Source organism: Acanthopagrus latus, chromosome 22, assembly GCF_904848185.1.
Source record: "Acanthopagrus latus isolate v.2019 chromosome 22, fAcaLat1.1, whole genome shotgun sequence".
In the NCBI taxonomy this organism is placed as follows: domain Eukaryota; kingdom Metazoa; phylum Chordata; class Actinopteri; order Spariformes; family Sparidae; genus Acanthopagrus; species Acanthopagrus latus.
The window spans coordinates 9775363-9796082 of NC_051060.1; the positions used below are offsets into that span (position 1 = coordinate 9775363).

Consider the following 20720-nt stretch of genomic DNA (forward strand, 5'->3'; position numbering starts at 1 on the left):
TATCTTCTTTTACTCCAAGTTATGCTTTACAGTTGACCGGTGTTACAGTGCTGGTGCATTAAGTAAAGGAGTTTATACTGTGATATCAGTTATATCAGTTGATTAATTAACTTTTTTTGGCAGTTTTCCTTGTTTTTCTTATTTGGATAGTTTTGGACTCTTGTTTGAGGTTGGTTGAGCCATCTTCTACACCATTACATTTTAACAATTAATCGATAAAGGGAGAAATCTTTATTTGCATTTTATCTATCTATGCTTCTATCTGGGATCCCCAATACTACTGCAACCAGGCTGCAACAAGTGATTATTTTCACAATTAACTGATCCATTTAGTCTATCAAATCTCAAAAATACAGCAAAAAAATTGACTTCATATTGTTTATCTTATCCAAATAACAGTTCAAAAACAAAAGAATCCTGACATTTAATGAACTGGACCCAGCAAACACATGCATAAACACACACTCACAGATGGAAACTAACCAAGCTAACCAGCATCACCGGAGTAATCTAGCTGGTGTGCTGTAGGGCACACTGCTAGACAACCAGCTGACCTAAATAACACCCATTACGTCACCACCAGTGACAGTTGTAGTAGCCACAGAGTGACTGCTGTGACCTCTACTGTAATGTCAGTGATAGGACGTTGGCCTGGAGGGGGGGGTGGTACCATAACAAAAAAAAAAGCATAAGGCAAGTATTCAAGGGACTTGCGGTTGCTTCAATAAAGCGGGAAAGAGAAATCACAGGGAGGGGGATTGGAAATTGTGTGTGTGTGTGTGTGTGTGTGTGTGTGTGTGTGTGTGTGTGTGTGTGTCAGTCTGTGTTGTTGATCTGGGGGACCAACAAGCTGGTAGGCTGGTTGCTGCTGGGCTGTGGGATTAAGTAGGCTTGTCTGGCTGTGGGTGGTGGTGGGAGGAAGGGGAGGGGAGTGTTATTGTGGAAGACCACGGGTGACAAGCGAAGGGGATAGAAGATGACAGGATAGGGGTGAGCTAAAGGGCTCGGGTCAGAGTTTGAACACTGGGGGTACAGCGGTATGACACTGTAGCTACTGGTGAGACGTGAGAGAGGACGAAAACTAAGCAGGGGTTAGGGGAGGCGAGGAGTAAGGAAGCAGAGAGTCTGGGGGTTTCGGTGGAGGGCGATGCTCGTGCTGTTGATGCCGGAAGCTCTGCCAACCCGTCCAACCTCAGACGCACAACAGATGCAGCCTCAAAGATGGATTATTTGACATGAACGTGGATCATCCCACGACATGTAGCTCGGCTTCTGACCTTTCCACCCATGGCCCCTCCCCCAACCACAAAAGGGTGGGCTAGCCGCCCCAGTCTGAGCATGTGGGTGGGTGTGTGCATATGCCAGTGCATACAAGAGGAACCGTGAGTGGCAATGCATGCATTAGTGGCAGGAGACCCTGCAACAACGCTTGTACCGTGAGGCCATGCAAAGAGCTGCAGACAAACCTTGGTATCAGAGATACCATACTGTGACCTCAACCTTTTGGGTTCACCTAAAATCCAGGCTTGCTCACATGCCTACACGTTGTAAACGTTTCCTGACTCAGTGTATGTTTGGGTTGAGCAAAGCCACGGACTAGCCTGGTTTCCCACAGACCATCCCAGTCTGTGATTAGCTGGATTAAGTGACAGCTGCCCAAATGGTTGGAACAAGATAGATGGATGGGCAGGGGGATAAAGGGGTGGAGTGGGGGAGGGAAGGGGGAAAGGCTACTGAACAAAGACCCTTGTCCCAACACCATAACTCACCCCCATCCCAATCAAAACCATTGTCCATGAAGAGACACAGTCAGCACGGAGACAATTAGTGTCAGCAAGTGTGCTACTGAGCCTGGGCGGGCCAAGTCAGAAAAAGTTGCCTAATGTGGCATCCAACTGGGCTATAATGCAGAAAATATCCTAATTTCATTACCTGACCTTTTTGTTACTTACCCTACTATATCCGACAGTGTGAAATACTTCATCCTAGACTGCAAAGAATCCTCCATCAGTCAAATCTCCAAAACCCTACCCAGCCCTTCCCCTGATGGATTAGAGGATTTACTTGGGAGAAATCCTAGTTTTAAAGTCAAGAAGGGGGGCACGGCAGAAAAAAAAAAATTGGACGTTTGTGTGTCATGACTTCAGCAGGTCTGGGTTCGCTCGCGCTCATGTACCATCTTTGCATGGCGTGCCACAAAATTAACGAAAACTCATCACCTCACTCAGCTCCGGTAGACTCATTCAGGTCATGACAAAAGGCTGTTTCGGTGACGTCTGGGGAGAGCCACAGGTGTAGTTTCCCACGCCAGATGAGAAGTGGTCATTGGAATAAAGACGGGACAGGGAACAGAGAGAGGTGGCAGTGGGAAGTGGAAGCCGGGGCAGGTTGGGGTCACTAAGCATGGGATCTGCACACTTCTTTTTCAAAAGATGGGGTCAACCCTCTGCATGTGGGGCGATGTGCATGTTTGCATTTGAAGAATACTAAGAATGTGAGATCCAGGCCTTGTGTGTAATCCCATGCAAGATCCCAGTCTGCCAACAATTCAGCATCAATGGAGGGGTGCGTCTGCATTGTGGATGGGAGGTTTGATTGACTCATTTCTGCCTCTTGGGGAAAGTTGGGAACTTGAATGCTGATTCAGCTTTGAGAGGAGCTGTTTTTTTATGCCTTTCATGCAGCAAAAATTCACAGATGTGCTCTCCCCTATAAAAACTCTCTGTAACCTTGAGCTATTTCTGTTCCCATGTCATTGAGAGGTGACCTGAATGTCCACCTCCCCTGTTCCTCCATGGGGAGTTCCACTGACATCTCCTGATTTATTGCCTTCTGATGGGACATGAGGTCATCACGATTCATCCCGTGGCCAGTAATCGCCGCATGTAATCTTCATTAATCTGTGATGTCAATCCCAGCTTTCGGTTTTACTAGGGCTGAGTCTACGCTATTCCAGCAAGGGCACAGAGCTACACCGTCTCTGTTGAATAGGAGGGGAAGTGGGCACAACAGCATATGAGGTACGCTCTACCTTCTTCAGATGCAGATCTTTGGAATTACTGGTAAAAATATGGATGAACTGCCACTGTTAATGGGCATTAACGGATAAAAGCAATCTCTATACATGAGGAATATTATAATGAAAGATAGGCCCATAAAATTAATCAACTCTGAAATGTTCAGACGCATCCTTTATTCTAATTAGTCATTAAAACTAACTGGAAGTGAAATCATTTGGTATCATTAACTCCTAATGATACTGATGGTCATTAACGCATGACACTGAACAGGCTGAATGTCTCCAATTTTTCAGTGGGAGTAGAGCTTGTTCGGGGTTTTTTTAATTTGGGGTTGATGCAAATCGGTCTTGGTCTCAAGTTCCTCAATCTGTTCGGAGGCAAGGATCAAAGACCTCCGGTGGTAAAATCCTTGCGAATGTGGCGATGATGTTGGCAGGCAGAGAGGTTGGAAGGCTTTTGAACCTTTGCAACACTTTGCTCGACCTGTGATTCCTGGTAGACAAAATCAGATAATCAGTCTTGAATATGTGCAATCAAACCATAAAAATGTAAAATAAAAAAGGATATTTAGTCGTGCTCATTAACATGACAATTCCTTCCACTTTTGCCAGACGGATGAGCAAAGCCAAGGTCAGCAGGGGTAGTTTGAGCATGTTTTGATACCATCTGAGATAAAATTGTTTTGCATTTCATATTATTGCATCCTTGCGATTGAGTTAAATTTCTACGATAGAATCAAAAAGATGACCCATCACAAACTATTTAACACCATGACAATCAACATCTGAAATTGAACATCTATGAATTTCTCCATTTGTACCATTAGACACAACATTGCATTACAGATAGTTTAAACAAGTATACATTAAATACCAGGATCTATTATTTGTCTGAAAAACAGATTGTGGACAGCTGAAATCAGCCACCCCTACATACGATCTCAGTTTCCTATATAAAACACTTCACATCAACTTGCCAGAGATCCTTGATCGCCCTTGCAGTAAGATGGATCCTGCATTTACCAACTTAATCCATCATTCAGTAGATTACTCTTCTACTGAATGTTAAAACTGGACTAAACTTAACCTCGTCCCCTCTTTTACAGCGGTGGTTTTTCATCAAAGGCCAGAGTGTCGAGGCTCAAACAAAAACACAATGCAAGGAAGCAGATTCTGACAACCTCAGAGAATAAGTAGGCAAACCTGTAAGGTAATCAGCCTTGGTGTTTTTCCTGAATGAAACAAGACTCCACTGACCAATGACCCAAGGAATACAATATTCCTTCACACTACTATAACTACACGTGTGGTTGAGAAAGCAGGTTACAGACCGTCATATCTCTGCTGGGTAGAGAGGTGTTGGGGGTGGGGGGGTGGGGGGCACGGGACGCACACAACACTTGCCAGCGTTGTGTGCCAAGAGATGTCGCACTGAAGGCAAGGCATTTGGCCGGCTGGTGTGTACCGGCTGTGTACACACAAGCACGGCCCATTGAGCATGCTGCTACTATGCCAACAGGGTCATTACCCATGCACTTCCAATACAACAAACCCCTCCCCTCCTGGTGCTAATTAACCAGCATGATCCAAGACTATGCAACACGTAAAACAAACACAAGCGTGCACATTTGCATAGAGGAGCCAAACGGCTTCACGTGCAAACCACAGATATGTTAGAGCAGACAGCCAGTAATTAACCTACTGAAAAACAAACTGAAGGCTTCACAGTGGTTAGAGACTGGAAAGCAATGCTGCCAAAACAGAAGCCGTGTTGATTCACGTAAGCGGATATTTCTAGCATGCTTAAAAAAAAAGCAAAAAAAAACAACAAAAACGGGAAAATGTAATGATTCAAAGGCAGTTTTTCATTCCTTTATCAAAGACAGGATTGCTCTTGTACAAAAACAAGAAGGTATCTCGTATCTTCATCACGTGTGCCAAGAAACGTGACAAACAATCAGGTTAGAGCTCGGTTCTCGTGGATAGTCGTCAGTGACTTCCTCAGGTGTTGATTTGCCTGAAGAAGTCAATGGACACACTGCACAAGCATTAACAGGCTGATTCCTGATCCAAAGCAACAGGGCGCCTGACTGGAGAGCACCGCCTCCAGCCGAGCGCCATTATCATTTCAAACAGGTTCAACAGTACAGTGACAATTTAACAGCCCATGTAATGACATGCTTTAATTACCCCCCCGAGGAGCCCCTAGCACCTGCAGACCATTCATTTAACGAGAGGCAGGACATGCAGAGGGTCACAGCAACAAGCTCAGTACAGCACATTCAAAACAGTCACATCGGTGCAGAGCGACAACAGAAATATGCTCATGCACATACATATCACTGCACATCTGGTGCGCACCTCGCAGTTACACAATGCGTGTTGACAGCAGCACCTGAGCCTCATGCAGTACTTTGAAGTACTTTTGTGTATGGCTTTTTCATGGATGGCGTTTTTACCAAAAGATACGAAATGGTTGGAGAAAAGTGGTCATCATTGTACATGTTGAATGTCGTACTGTCATTTATATCATATGATTGTGACGGTGGTATAGTGTTTTTACTGTCATTGTCGTCAAGCAATAGTTTGAATAGTGTTTTTTTTGCCAGGTTAAAACTTCAAACAATCCGGCAGAAATACTAGAGATGGCAAAAACTTCTGCATTGTTTGCAAATTAAACAGGTTACTGTTCAATCAAGGTTTCTTCTAAACCATCACGCACAGGGCTCAGGACCGATGTCATAACAGGTACTGTAGAAAATCTGAGGCCTTCCCAGGATGCCTGAATGGATGAGAATGATAAAGTTAGTCTGGAGCCTTGAGCATCCAAAAACCCTGCACATACAGTTAAATGTGAAGTAAGTCTCTGATTGGCCAACACAACAACATCACTTCAGCCTCAGATACTGTGGAGCTTCCTCAAGTGTCACAAGTTAAGGCCCAAAGGACACTACTCACGCCAATGTGCTTATGAATGCACCCAGAGGAACACCTGCACTGTCACAACACCTGGAGTCATACTGTCTCTTTAAAATGCACGGATGTCACGCACCTTCAGGTTGTTTTTCCTCACTGAAGGGGAAATGGTACAGACTGTCCATTTATCATGAAAAACTCAAATCATCTCAACACAAAGTCCTCATGATCCTGTTGATGCAAAACATTTCTATTTCCACTGCAGCCCATGACCAATTTGAATGCTGGTTTACACAGACCATTCACAGTGCAGTCGTTTGCTTGAACTGTGGTTTGCAGTGAGGCATCAACCTGAACAGGAATACAAGTATTTTCATACACCGTGACCACAGGATGCGTCTCTTTCAATTCGCTTTTGAATACCTTAGCTGGTAGCATGCAAACAGAGGGAAGAGATGAGATGTGAGCCAACGATTTACGATGGCCTCCCACTGTCGCGTCGACCCCGTTATCTCAACCAGCTGAGGTGTCAGAAGAGTCAGATCAACTCTGGCATCCCTCCCTCCTTTGCCGGGTTTAAAGTGCCTTTGCTGCCACATATCTATAACTTAGCTGTGTTCAGCCCCAGACACTTGAGACAAAGTTAGCTGGCTGGCTATACTGAGGAACTGAACTGAGAAAACGCAAATAATAAGAAGCACAATAACAGCAACCTGACAGAAGGAAGCGTCTTTTGTGCTCTCTGGCAGGGTGGCCTTTTCAATCACTATGTTAAAATGGTCGATGAGTGTCAGCCACCAGTGATGGAGGATGGCATCGTCTATCGTCCCGACCCCACTTTGTAGGACAGCTGTTGAATGAACTGAACTTGTAGATAAAGTTTGGACTGGCAGCTTTGCAAGTAAACTAGGTAAAGAGGACAGGACCAGAGGGATAACTGGCGCATTTTGGCACAGACAGAATTGTGTCCAAAATTAGTAGAAAGTCACTGAAACAGCGAACACATGCACCATCAAACAAAGTTCAAATCATCTGAACCAGGGCAAAAGTTAAAGAGGACTGAAAATGAGGCTGAGCTTCAATGACAGCTGACGTTCAAAATACTTTGAGAAAATAATGACAAACTTCCAGCTGATTACAGACCAACTAACCTGATCCTGGTAAAGAGCACACGTTTAAAAACATCATCATGTCTCCGAGGTTAGAAAACTGCCTTTTAATTATTGGACCCTAAACATATCCACTTGTACACGGTGTACCTTTTGTGCAATCACATGAACAAAAACAAAAGTGTTCTCAGAGGAAATCCCCGCCGCCTGCCCCCCCCCACCTTACACCACAACACCGATCCATTTAATATTGAGACTGTAGTCAGAGTCAGATGGAGTTCAGGGCACACGAGTTTCCACAGGGCAGCCGTCCAGATCACACAGTCGCCACTACACTACATCTTTGTTGATGAGCAACCAACGCAACAACACAGATGTCTGTCAGACTTGTGCACTCTGACGACAGGCAACAGTACGTAAGATTTCTGAGACACAGAACGCGCAGTGTCTGAGGGGGAAAGGCATGGCTGGGAAGAAAATCAGAGCGTGGGTTTAGAGTGATAACAAAGATGAGACAGTGAGGAGACTTGTAGTTCTCCGACCCGCTATGAGTTTAACACAAAATAAATGTCAGTTTAGGATGAAACGTTTTACCAATAGTGTCAAGTTGAATGAGACGCATGACTTAAAATTACAATTTTGGAGAAAGTCTATGGCTCCGTTGCTTTATCCATAGCAACACCAACAGTTGATGGGGTCTATAATGGGCCAAGGCCCCTCCTCCATCCAGGTTTCATGGAAATCCAGGCGAAAACATAACCTTCTCGGTGGGGGTGATAAAATCGTGAGCAGCAGCGTGCTGTTGGGACAGCGCAGGCACACTTCACGCAGTCTTTGTGACCAAGGCATCTGCTTTTATGATTCGAGCATTACGAGCGTGGGGCTAGACATTAAAATCACCCAGTTGGTCACAAATCAGGAACATGAATTCACACAGTAAACACGTCGTAAAGGGACCATTAAGCATGAGGGAGAAGCTTCCTTGCGGCTGGCAGAAATGTGCTCCCCCCAAACCGGTCTGCCGTTAGAAACAAGCTAATGAAAGCTGGAAGTTATTACACAGCAAACCTTCTTTGCAGCGCGCACAAAGACGGCGTGTGTGTCCGCGCAATTACAACCTTGAAATCCAAATATCAGACCCTAAGCACCTCCTTTTAGAAGAAGGGCTGTCATTTTCTGCCTGCCCGGGTAAATGCCCGATCAATACAGAGCCGAGCTGAATCACAGGTGAGACTGGTCTAAGTGGCTTTCCACGCAGCAGCCCTGGGACCACAGGAGGAAGGATGGGGGAGGGAGCCGCAGAGAGGGAAGATAATTGTTTACTAGAGGCCCATGTAGCCGTCGCCTAGCAACAGCCCTGACAAGCTCCGCATCAGGTGAGGCTAACCATGGCAGCCTGCGCTAGCTTTTTTTTTTTTCTCTCCCTGTGTGTGCATGTGTGTGTGTGTGTGTGCATCCAAAATAACTTTTACCCCCCTCACATGTAGCTCAGCATCATCTTCTACTGCAAGTGTTTGTACGACAGAGAAATAGAAACAGAAATCTAAGGTGAAACCTACGTACCGTGAGTTTTCAATTTTTATGTTTTAACAGAATATAGATTAAAAACTCAAGTCATATGAACAGGAATCCCAGATAGATAAGCATTATGAGGAGCTCTGTACTAAGTATGATTCAGATTATTACATTTTACAGGACGCAAACCTTTTTAGAACAACTCAAAAGGAGGTTCAAATCTAATTTAAAGAGGCGACATATGTAACAGGGGGGTTGACCAATATGGCTTTTTCAGGGTTTCCTTTGCTGATTATAGGAAATCAAGCAGACTGAAAACTGATATTTGCGACCAATATTCATTTGTAGTTAAAATGAAAATCTTTGTGTCAAAATTTTGAGTAGCCAATGATGAATTAAAGTACAATGAACCCAAGTAAGGCACTACGATAATCGGTCTACCCCTCAAGTAATATAGTTGGTTGTTGGGTCTTATTCCCAGGTTGTCAAATAACGCTTTAGGTTGTAGTCGGGCTTTCCACAATCCAAAGCATTGGTATCCACCAACCAGGGAATAAGATGCAACAATCAACTGTCATTGTCCAGGCTTGCAGTGAGTTTAAGTATTTGCGGACATCCAAATAAGTTACAAAAAAAAATTAATAAATCAGTAAAACTCCATAAAACTATAATCACTTTTGCTTTCAGAAGTTGCCAAACAACATACAATACAAACTGGTGATCATCTGTAAAATCTCACATAAAATTGTTTAAAGTGCTCGTCGTAGAAGCAAAATAAGTGTTTCGTTGGCTTATAAGCGAGTCAAGTGTTTGATTTACTTGTACAACCAGAAAAAAAGATGTGCAGAACAAAGCTTCACAGTAGCACAAACTGAGTGGGACAGCAACACTATGTCCTTTTGACGTACACGTGGCTGCAGCAGCAAGCCAAAGCCATTCAAATAGTTTGGGTCCGTTCCAAGAAAAACAATCTTCAGCAGGTCTGTGCAGATAAACACCTCGTTTAAATGTGAATAAGATCGCCCAATCATGCCTCCCACTTCGAGACGATCAACCTCTTGAGACTGACAGCGCACTGAGGGAGAGCATGAGCAGCAGACCAAACAAGCCGACTTGGTACACACACTTCATCCCTTGATCATAGAGACACTCCAGAGGCTAAGTGTTATTTTCACAGGAATATGGAGCTCCCGATCATCTCGACTGTCTGTTGAAATAACACTGCAACAAACCACTCAAGCTTCTGCTGCAAGAATGAAGCTCCCTGATGAGGTTGGTGGCTGCTGCAGGTCGGACTACGCGCATCTATTTACTAGCCGAGGGAGGTCAGATACATATCCGAGTTCAGAGCAGATACAGTTACAGGCAGGCTTGTATCAAACGGACGTCCGGCTGATGTCGCTCGGGTTGGGGAGGGAGAGAGGGAGGGGGAGAGAAATTTCACCGGCAATTTCATTAGTGATCAAATGGAAGTAAGACGTGTCCCTCTCCCTGCCTCCCTCTCTCCCTCTCCTGAAGTGCTCACACAGCACAACAAAATGGAAACTCAATCAGGCCTAACGAGGCCTTAACTTGGTCAGCTGACTGCTGAACCATGTTAAACACAGAGGTACTGTATGTGGTCCACATGCGACTGACACTGTCTGGTATTAAACATTCAACGACCGTTTTATTTAAAACACTTTTTTTGGGGTGATAGCATTTGTAGCATTTGCTACAGAGCTCATGGCAGGCGGTGATTAGCCTAGCTTAGCATAAATGTGGTAATCAGAACATAAGATCTTGTTTATTTTTAGAAATTTAAAAACAATTTAGCCAACAAATTATGTACAAACAGTAATTAGCTTGCTTTAGAGAAGCTGACAGAGGCTAATTTTCTAGCTATGCTAATGAAAAAAATATAATGGCATCCTACAGTGTCTGTTGTACTGCTAGTTAGCTAAAGTTGGCATAAACATGCTAAACTAAGATGTCCAAAAACGGTGAACATTCCTGCTAAACATTAGCCTGTTAGCACTGTCGTTTTAGAGCAAGTTAGCATAATGTTGATAGCATCTGGCTACAACCCTTGCTGAGAATAAGTATAGCCTCAGACCTGCATGTCTATAGACTCTTGTACATCTATGGACAACATCACACCAACATCTGGCTTCTGTCCTCAGTGGAAAAAGATACAATCAGCATTCATGGTGCCTTCATGTGCTGTTGGAATTGTGGGAAAACAATTTTTTTTCTACTGCAAACGTTCAAGTGAATGCCGTCTAAATTCGGAGCGGCAACTCAGAAAAAAATTTGGTAACACAAGATGCCCAGCTGACCTCTTAAGATGCTGAAATGTGGTGGATGAAAGAAACATTTTCCCATTTTTCATGTCTACATACTTTTGCCATCCATGTTGCTCCCAAATTCTGACATGACACACATGAACACATACACCGAAGTCTGAAGAAAAAGTTCCCAACTTGGGATATGGAACCACCTGAGGAGCATGTGAATGCAGCATTATTCCCTGGTCAAATGACTGCAGTAGTGCTGGGTATTTATTGGCTGCTGCTCTGAATGGCAGTCATAAAAACATCACACCACAGGTGGACGCACTAATTTACGCCCCTTTTCCGTCGCAACGCTATGATTTGTGTTGAAGGACATTGGTGTATAAATACTTTTCCATCAGTCTCTGTCAACTGGATGATTTTCAAGCACTACTTAAACAGCGCGTTGGAAGAGGAAACTGAAGCAAAAGATATAAATTAAATGGCACTCAGTAGAGAACGTACGTCTGCCTAAGCCCAACAGTCCGGTTAAGCCTAATCCAATATCGAATAAAACATATTTACATCTGCTAGATCTGGATTTATATTTGGATCCACAAGCAGGGATACATTCCTGGATCCAGATCCCTTTACCCAGATCCACAACAAAAGTTAAAGGGGTCTATTTTGAGCCAAGAGCCATCCTCCATCTCGGCTGCATAGAAATATGTTCAGTAATTTTTGTGAAAACTTGCTGACTAACCAACCAACAAACCAACAGATCCCTGACCTCCATGCTGCTTTCTACTGTTCCCTGGTCCGAACATGACACACCAGAACTAAAACCAAAAGGCAAACTCTTCAAATACCTATGAGAAAAGTGTCAGTAAAGATTCCTTCCCGTTAAATTTACAATGATGACACTCTAACAAAGGACTACAAAATGCATGAGAATGGGAAGTAGAAGCAGTGTGCATTTACTGTAAACTCAAACCTGTGGGGAAACACTGAGTGTGGGCTGAGCTCAGAGGTGGCAGCAGCATCAATAGTCAGTCTCTTTACCGGCATGCTGGCAAGATGAACAGGAGCTGTAGCATCACTGGAGGACTTCCAAAGAATGGATAAGCATCGTGCAATCTGAGTCAAAGCAGCCATTAGTGACTGCATCACACTGGCGTGATGATGACTGGGCCGGGAGGAGAAGAGGCTGTGATGTCTCTGCCTCAGTGTCTTCGCAGAAGAAAACGCCTTTCCCAGAAACGCAGGGAGAGATTTTCACCGTCAGAGCTCAACTGCACTACAATAGACTGGAAAATGAAAAGTGTCTCTCTGAGAATTGGTTTGAGCGTCAATTCAGAAAATTAAAAACGGTATCAAATGGGTATTTTCACAACTCTTTCAAGGTCAATAGGAATCAATGTGTTTTGGGGAAATTAGTGATAATTCTTTGTAGGCTACAGCAACTACAGTTTTACCAAGGCTGCAACGATTTAATTGATTATACTACTAGTTGTCATTAACAGAAACCCATTATGCTTTTTCATTTACTTCCTTTCCTTTAGTGTTTTATATACAGTATGTTCTTGTGCATGTGAAAGATCTTGGATAGTCCGCACCAACAGAAGCTCCCATCTCCCACGGAAAACACTGCCCCTGAAACGCCCCATCAGTAGCCCCGCCTTTAATTCTGTGACTTGGTGACAATTTATACCGATGTTCACGGTGGAAGAGAAGCTAGCTGTAAGATGAGAACGGGACAGAGCCGACTGGAGGCACAGTGAGTGTTGATGGCTCAGGCATGTTTGAGCTGACCAATCAGAGGAGACTTGGTGCCTCTTAAAGGGGCAGGAGGTAAAACACAGCATTTCAGACTGAGGGTGTTTTTTTTTAGCATTAAAGCATATTAATCTATTCTAGCATTTGCATATTATGCCTCCTATAAATTGATCACCAACTATTATGATGATCGTTTGAACAAGTAATTCTAAGGGGGAATAAAGTTTCTTTGATTCCAGCTTCATGAATGAGAGTATTTACTGGTTTCTTTTCTTTACGTCATCTTTGGCTTTGCGAAACACCGATCAACATTTTCACAATTTTCTGTTTTATAGACCAAACAGCCAATAGATCAGTTGAACTGACCATTAGTTACAGCCCAACATCAGAGGGACCTGAGTCTTTCAAGACCTTAAAGGCTACAGTTTTACCACATTTTATGAACATTTCAGTGACTTAGAGATACATCGATTCAATCAAAACTTTATTTCCAACATGACCAACTTATTAAGACAATATCAGCTGTCTCACGAGATCGGTTCAAGCAGCTCAATTCTGTTCATTTATGACATTCAAGCCATTAGTAAGAGATGCAACATTTCAGAATTCGCAGCCGAAAGCAAATTAACTTTCATTTTCAGAAGCTGTGGTTCAGATGAAGAGTCCGGCCCTCATTGGTTTCCATGGGGCTTTAAATGGGCAGTTGGCCAGATGACACAGCCAATAGTACACTGCATCTTTGTTTCTTCAGTCGGGAAAGCGACAACGCCACAGCAAGTGACCCCGCAGGCTTGTTGTGACATCTGGCACTGGAATAGTGCACCGTTATCAGGCCGGGCCACTTAACAGAAAGACAACACACCAGAATAGCCCTCTTCACCTCCGCCTCGAGGTGTCAGTCAACGAGTCACATAAGAGACTCCGAGTGGTTCATACTGAATGTCAGACGCATGATGTTTTATATATGAGTAGCGTCGAGATAAATCCAGGCCTGGCCCCAGAAAATTGGTTAGAGCAGGTGGTAAACGCTGCCTCTAACCCACCTCAGCACCTGATGGTGTCAACAACAGCCTCCCTCATTAAATATATGGCCTTTACAGTGTGAAATCACACCTCTGACATTTTAGCCTGAAGCTGAAATACGTGAGAGAAGGCGGCTGTTAATTCACTAAAGGTGGACCGCCTCCGCTATAAACTGCTGTGGGAAACCCTGACATCATTAAATAGACAAAGGAGAAACCTGGATCCAGCATGTGATGCCTTCAACACAAAAGAATAAAAAAAAAAAAAAAAAAAAAGGTATTCAGGAGAATTACTGACACGCACATCATCTCATTATTTGGACCTGGAAAACAGCTCAAGATTTATTCAACAATTGATTTACTGATTATTTTTCGAAATAATTAATAATTTATTCATTTGGTTGTATTAAGAAAAAGGAACATCACTAGCACAGCCTGACTGATACCTGACAGATACAGATATTGACATCAGTGAACATGATCAGTAAACTTCACTGGGAATTTAAAAATAATCATCTCATCGTTTTTTTTTCCAGACTTATAATCTCTTAAAAAAAAATGTAAAAATTCCTTATAGGTGCATATCGGACATTATGTATGCCGATTACATATACCTTTGTTAGCCCAAATCCTATAAGTCCTAAAAGCAAACTGTAATGTCTTAAAAAAAAAAAATTGTGTGACTTATAATCAAATGCACACTGACATGGAGTTCACTTTGACAGACGGTGAAGCTGACCAGAAACTTTTGACTTTCAAACCAAAAATCTGGATCTGAGCCTATCATGTGATCTGTTTCATGGTCACATGTGAACATTCAGTTGTATCTTCTCACATGGTACATTAAAGGCTTGAGCCGGTGATACCTTTGCCATTTTTGCTTAACTGAATGCCTAAAATAATTCATCTTCCGTCGATAATCTAATCTAGGTCTCTGATTCATGCACATTTCATTATGAGCTCCATATGTTTGGGATTAATTGATCAATTTGTTCAGAATAATTTCTATTTTTACAGTCAGAACTTCCTACAACCCAACATGATGTCTTTGACAATCTTGCTTTGTCCAACAAACAGCCTCAAACCCCCCAAATATTCTCTTTATAAATCACGTAAAAACAAAGAAAACCAAGAAATGCAGCCAACTGTTAATAATCAAAACCTTATTGGAGGTGCCTCATCCATCAGCTATCACTCATCTGCAGTCAGACCAGCTTAATTGCGCTGGAGGGGCCACCAGGGGCCACCTGGCACCCACAGCAGGAGGGGAAGCTGTGGGGTGCAGAGCGGGGAAGGGGGGGAGAAAGGTGTCAAAACCAGCCGGCGGCGCGCTCAGAACCACTGCCCAGAGGCATCGCTCACTTCAGCTCAGAAACACGTTTCATTCGCGGAGCATAATGTCACCCATTCATCATCATAATAGAGAAATTAATTGGAGCGTCCATTCAACACACGCAACCAGGCTGCACCTTGGAGTGCAGTGCGTGCCATTCGCGTGCACCACACCAGATGCCTGAGAAAATGTGGTGGCTTAATGTCTTTGCCCCGCACGAAAGTAAAAGTTAGGCACCTCCCAGACTCTTCTCAACATGCAAATCACAAACCACTTATTTCCACATAAATCAACTTTGCCTGGTATTTCACAAATTCATCCGAGAAAGCCGCCGGTTGAAGTCAAGGTTGAAGTCTTAATCTACCTCATTCCACTTGATGGATTGTAATTTGATGAAATTCCCCTAAATGTCATGTTCAGAGGGCTGAACAGCTTTTCTAACCGTTCCTCCATACGGGGAGTAGCAGAGAGTTCCCCCTCCAGGGTCTACATATCAAAGCGTTTCCCCCAGTCTAATTACCCTATCATGGCCTTGGCAGGTGCAAGCTGCTGGATTGGAACAAAGCCAGCCCTCATATATCAGGGCAACTTTAAAAGATGACCCAGATGACACTTGCGAACCACTGTAGCTGCAATCGGATCCTCGTGAAGCATGCGATCGTTTAGCGGCGATGTGTGTTGATGCTCATAAGGACAAGACGCTGCCAAGAAGCCCCGTTTAATGAGGTCCGTCTTTCTCTGGAGGAGCAGATACATGTGATCCCACAAAACCTGGACCAAACAGTCAAAGATTCACTGCAGCTTTAGCACCGATGTGATCCATTTAGCTGCAGTTTGTATTAAATTTCAATTTCTTTCCTTCAAGCCTTCCACTGTAGAGCTGGGAAGAGCTGCAATGATTCCTCGATTAATCACTGGGGCAATCCATTAATTGTGTAAGCAGTTCTTCAAGCAGAGATGCCCAAAATGTGACGGTTCTGGGTTCTCAAATGTGAAAATGTGCCCGTTTTCTTGTTCCTACATCATTATTATTCTGAAAGTGTGAATTTCTATCCAAATTAGTGCTGCTGTCATGTACTTGATGTATGCAGAATGGGAGAGTGGGTCTAAACCATTCACAAAAGGGTTTTAAGATGTGTTCCTTCAGGCATTTGCAGGCATGGATCAGGAGATGAACATTAAATTGTTGATAATCTAAATGGAGTTCTGTGTTGTGCTCTCTCCAGAGAAGAAAGGTGCCAATAAAAACATGCTTGTAGCTTTAACTTGAGGAAGAAATGACACTCACTGGCCATGTAAACTGGAAGGGGATCAATATCTTGCTAGCAATGGCAACTTTATCCAGGACAGAATTTTCTTACCGTTTCCTTAGGTTTCATAGACAATTAATCAAATAATCCATGGATTTCCTGAAACCTTACATGCAGCCCTAGTTTGCAAGGAGTTGTGCAGAATGAGAGAGCGGCTCCAGATCACTCATATATGATTTTAGGACGTGTTCCCTCGGGCATTTGTTGGCACAGATCAGGAAATTAACACAGAATCGCTGAAATTTTAAATAGAGTTCTCTGTTGTGCTCTCTCCAGAGAAGAAGATGCCAAAAGCTTTAACTTGGGGAAGGAAATGACACTCACCGGCCGACTCACTACCACCGAACCTGGTAGTGAATCAATATCTTACGACTTTGTCCAGGGCACAAATTTCTCACTGTTTTCTGATATTTTATAGACAACCAATAAAACAATCAGCTGTTTTTGTGTTTTTTCCCCCATCTTCTGAGTTAAGCTCTATTGTACTAAATGTACGCTGAATGGGAAAGTAGCTCCAAACCATTCAGAAATTATCTTATGATGCGTTCCTTCAGGCATTTGTGGGCATGGATCAGGAGACGAACACTAAATCGCTGATATTCTAAACGGAGTTCTGTGTTACAAACAAAACAGACACTTTAACTTGGGGAGGAGGAGACGACACTCACCGGCCACGCGAACTGGAAGGGGATCAATATCTTGCCGGCCTCGTCGACTTTGTTCGGGTTATTCTTGGCGCTCTTAAAAGAAAACATATTTCCACCGAGAACTTGCGTAGATCCAGCCCCGAACGTGCAGGTGCCGGTGGGGGCCACCTCCATCTGGTACTCCTTCAGGCAGATCTTGAAGTAAGTGTCGCACTCGTCTCGGGTGCAGCGCAGGTCCGGGGAGCTCCTGGAGCCGTCGCAGCACTCCCCGTCCGCCAACTCGCCGTTCACATTCTCCACGGAGATCAGCTGCAGCTCGAAATAGCCGGTTGACTGGGACACCTAGGAACAACATTTCAAAAATACATTTATATATATATACATATTATATTTGGGCCTTTATTAAGAGGCTGCAGCGTGGGGTTTGTGGTGCGTAAAAACGGGGGTGGGGGGTGAATAAGTGGCCAAACTGCGCCTTAATGTTCATTAAAAATAAATAAATAAATAAATAAATAAAAATCGGCGTAAAGCTCGTGCAGATTGGGTGCATGATCCAAAAAAATTATGTTGCACCATGAATGGAGCACGTGAACAGCCTATGGGAAGGCTTTTTTTTTTCGTCAGACAATCAAGGTTTACTCTCAGACGGGGAGAGAGGAGGGAGGAGGAGGAGGAGGAGGAGGATGAAGGTAGGGGGGCGAATTAACCGCTGCAGCAGCCAATTGATGCAATGCAACTTACAACTTCTTCATTCAGGCCTTAAAAAAAATAAAGAAACACAGACACACAGACACACACACGCTCACAGGGAGAGAGAGCCCTCCCCTCCACCAAAATGGAGAGAGAGAGAGAGAGAGTAGCCTGTATCAATTCCTTCATCAAATCTTGTCATGGTAACACGATCACATGCTCCACAACTGACGGCTACGTAATTCAATTATCGATTAATGTGATGCGAATATGCACCGGGAGGCGAACACGTCTTGCCCACGCCCACCAACTTTTGACATGGCTCGTTTTCTTTTTTAAAAAAAAAAAAACATTGTATTTTTAATATTAAAAAACGTGCGTGTAACGGAGGAGAAGGAGGAGGAGGTGGGGGGGCTACATTATTTTTAAGGGGAATTAATAAAAAATAAAATAATATAATATAAAACCCCACCAAAGACAGGCTCCCTTCTTACCTCCGTCCATAACGTCAACAGCAGCCACACTATTGGGAGGCAATTCCTAATCCTGGTGCGATTCCACATGCCTTCCGATTAATTAGAGTGACATAGGGGGGGAGAAGCGATGAGAAAAGACAGGCAGCCGCGGACCCGGCGACTAGTTCCTCCTCTCCTGACATGCAAAGACACAATATTCACATGCGCGTCTTCTCCTCCGGCCGGATTCCAGCGAGGCGTTACATGCGTGTGTGTGCGAGCGAGGCGGCGGATTGCAGCGCGGCGATGATGGTCCATGAACAGGAGTGTCCCTCCGTCAAAATCTCCTCACAGCAACTGAGATGTTCCCCCGGCCACACAGCCTGAGGAGAGGCAGTCTGCTTTGATTGGCAGCTCCGCAAACCACTTACAAATTGGCCTGCGGGCCAGTCTCTGAGCCAACCGGATTAAGGGGCGGACAATAGTATGATAACCCCCACCAGCCCTGCTCCCTCCACCTCCTCCTCCTCTTCTTCTTCCTCCTCCTCCTTCCCAAAACTTGAATTATACTGGATTTTTTAATTAATTCATTTATTTTTTGCGTTCATTTGGAGAAAAAAAAATAACAAAAAAAAAAACAAAAACGCACAACAGCATCAGGACCGGACTTTAATTAAACCAGGGGCTTTTTTTTCCCGAGCCCTTGAATAAAATGACTGTCATTATCTGATTCACTGCCTGTTCCAGACATCAGAGTCATGTCATGTTCCTGTTTCACTCGTTTGTGCCGAATTTTTAAACGTGTCGTTTGACTTTAATTGCACATCCACGTCCCGATATCCCTAACTAATTGTGAGTAGTGCAATTTCTCACCACAAGTTGTTTTATTAGTTGTTGGGGTTTTTTTTTCTTAACAAGACTACATTTCTAGCAGCAGTGTGGACTGCCTGCATGCGGATTTGGTTACGGTGGCAAATGTTCCGCATCCACATTGATGTCCCTGCTATTACCGCGTTGCTTTTACCCCCAGTGACGCTCAAACACTGTTTATTTCCGGACTCTGAATTTATTTGGTCCTCTTGACTTCTGTTCGTGTGTTTTCTGCAGTGTTAGTGGCCGCTGGGAGTCAACACACATCAGTTTTATCCAGTAATGAGACGAGACTTAACAAGGAGCTCTCCTCAGTTCAACCCCCCCACCACCGTTCATTGCAGCAGTGTAGAGCGCCCTCTACTGTCCGCACCTGTCACTATCTAACCTGGATAACATGAGGGAGCGAGATACAGAAAACTAGAACACAGATTTCTTATATGCTGGTGTTCTTATAATTTCTGAGACATCAGGTGCATCTTAAAGTGGGAAGAAAAATGCACCTGTTTCTGTTCTCTTTTTGTGAAATGATTGCTTTTATTCATGTTGTGTGGTTTGTTCTCATCGGTGGTTGAATTCTTCATTTTTAAACTTATCCTGCAATCCAGAGTCTTATTTAAGTGAAAGAACACAAGTAAACGCGACAAAAGAAACCTCATGATTGTACATTGTAAATTATAGTTGTTTTATACTTGGCATTTATAAATGTGACAATCTGCAAAGCAACTGAAGGCAGTCAGAAGAGGGTATACCACAACTCACTCATAGATACACGCCACCTAAATATGACTTTCATCAAAAGCCACACATTATTGTAGCCTTGGCAAATTCATGAAAAATGTCAAATTTTGCAGTGTTTAAATAAGTGAGGAAAATTCCTGGATCGGCAGCAGAAGTGACCGGGCTCTGTCCTGGGCTGGGACCCGTCCTCCATCCAGGTTTACTTCAAATCCATTCAGTAGCTTTTGTGTAGTCCTGCTGACAGACCAACCAACAAACAAATATATAAGTGTACACGAGTGAAAACCTCCTCGGTAAGACATGTAGTGCAGTAATTAGCAGTACAATAAAGACACTAACACATGAGTTACATCCCACCATCATCACTATCTGCTGCTGCATCGACCTCGTCTCTCACGTTACACGTCTCTTCCCTCTGATATAAAACATGCAGCGTGTTTTTACTGAATCAACTGGTTTTCCTCCACATTAGATCAGCTGGAAACCCCGGACACAAGTGCCTTTATTCCTTTTTTTTTTTCCTTTGAAAGGGCCAATGACAGCTCGGTCAGCTGATCTGATCTCTGTCAACAGATGGCGGGTGGTTACAGTGGCTGTACCCATTTAAAGGACCATTCCAGGGTGTTGCATCTTGAGTCTATTTCTAAATAAGTGAGAAGCATTTCTCTCCTTCTCATCCTCATTCCAAAAGTTCACTGACTTCCTTTCTTTTCAGTATCGGTGTGTACACAGTTGAATGAAATCAGGTAATCCATCGCAGTGATCATGGTCTTGTGGTTTCCATGATGAAGCCTGTTTGGTGATTATTTTTTATTGTTTGTAAGCCGCTCACGCTCCAGTTCTGCAGGGATCATGCTTGGCCAGTAGACTTCCAGGAGGCCTCGCCGTCACATCACGAGTGAAAACGATATGGTTAAATCATGTGAGCTAATAATGTGGCAAGAATAAATCATTGATTATCCCAATCGATGATCATCTCAAGCAAGTTCTGAGATGATTTACATAATTTGTGGTAATACATGGTAACCAATGGTGTCATCTCGCAAATCAATGAATCAATTAGTC

General features: G+C 43.7%; 1 protein-coding gene across 2 annotated transcripts in view; it reads right to left on the reverse strand.

The window, feature by feature from the left end:
* The window catches only part of jag2b (jagged canonical Notch ligand 2b), a 52259-nt gene extending 33683 nt beyond the window's left edge, over positions 1 to 18576 (reverse strand). For both annotated transcript variants that reach the window (XM_037086755.1, XM_037086754.1), the window contains exons 1-2: positions 18084 to 18576; positions 16921 to 17241 (exon numbers count right to left, since the gene is read on the reverse strand). In XM_037086755.1, coding sequence (XP_036942650.1) covers positions 16921 to 17241; positions 18084 to 18152 — 390 coding nt within the window. In that variant the 5' untranslated portion in view covers positions 18153 to 18576. The remainder of the gene's footprint in view (positions 1 to 16920; positions 17242 to 18083) is intronic.
* Positions 18577 to 20720: the final 2144 nt, after the last annotated feature.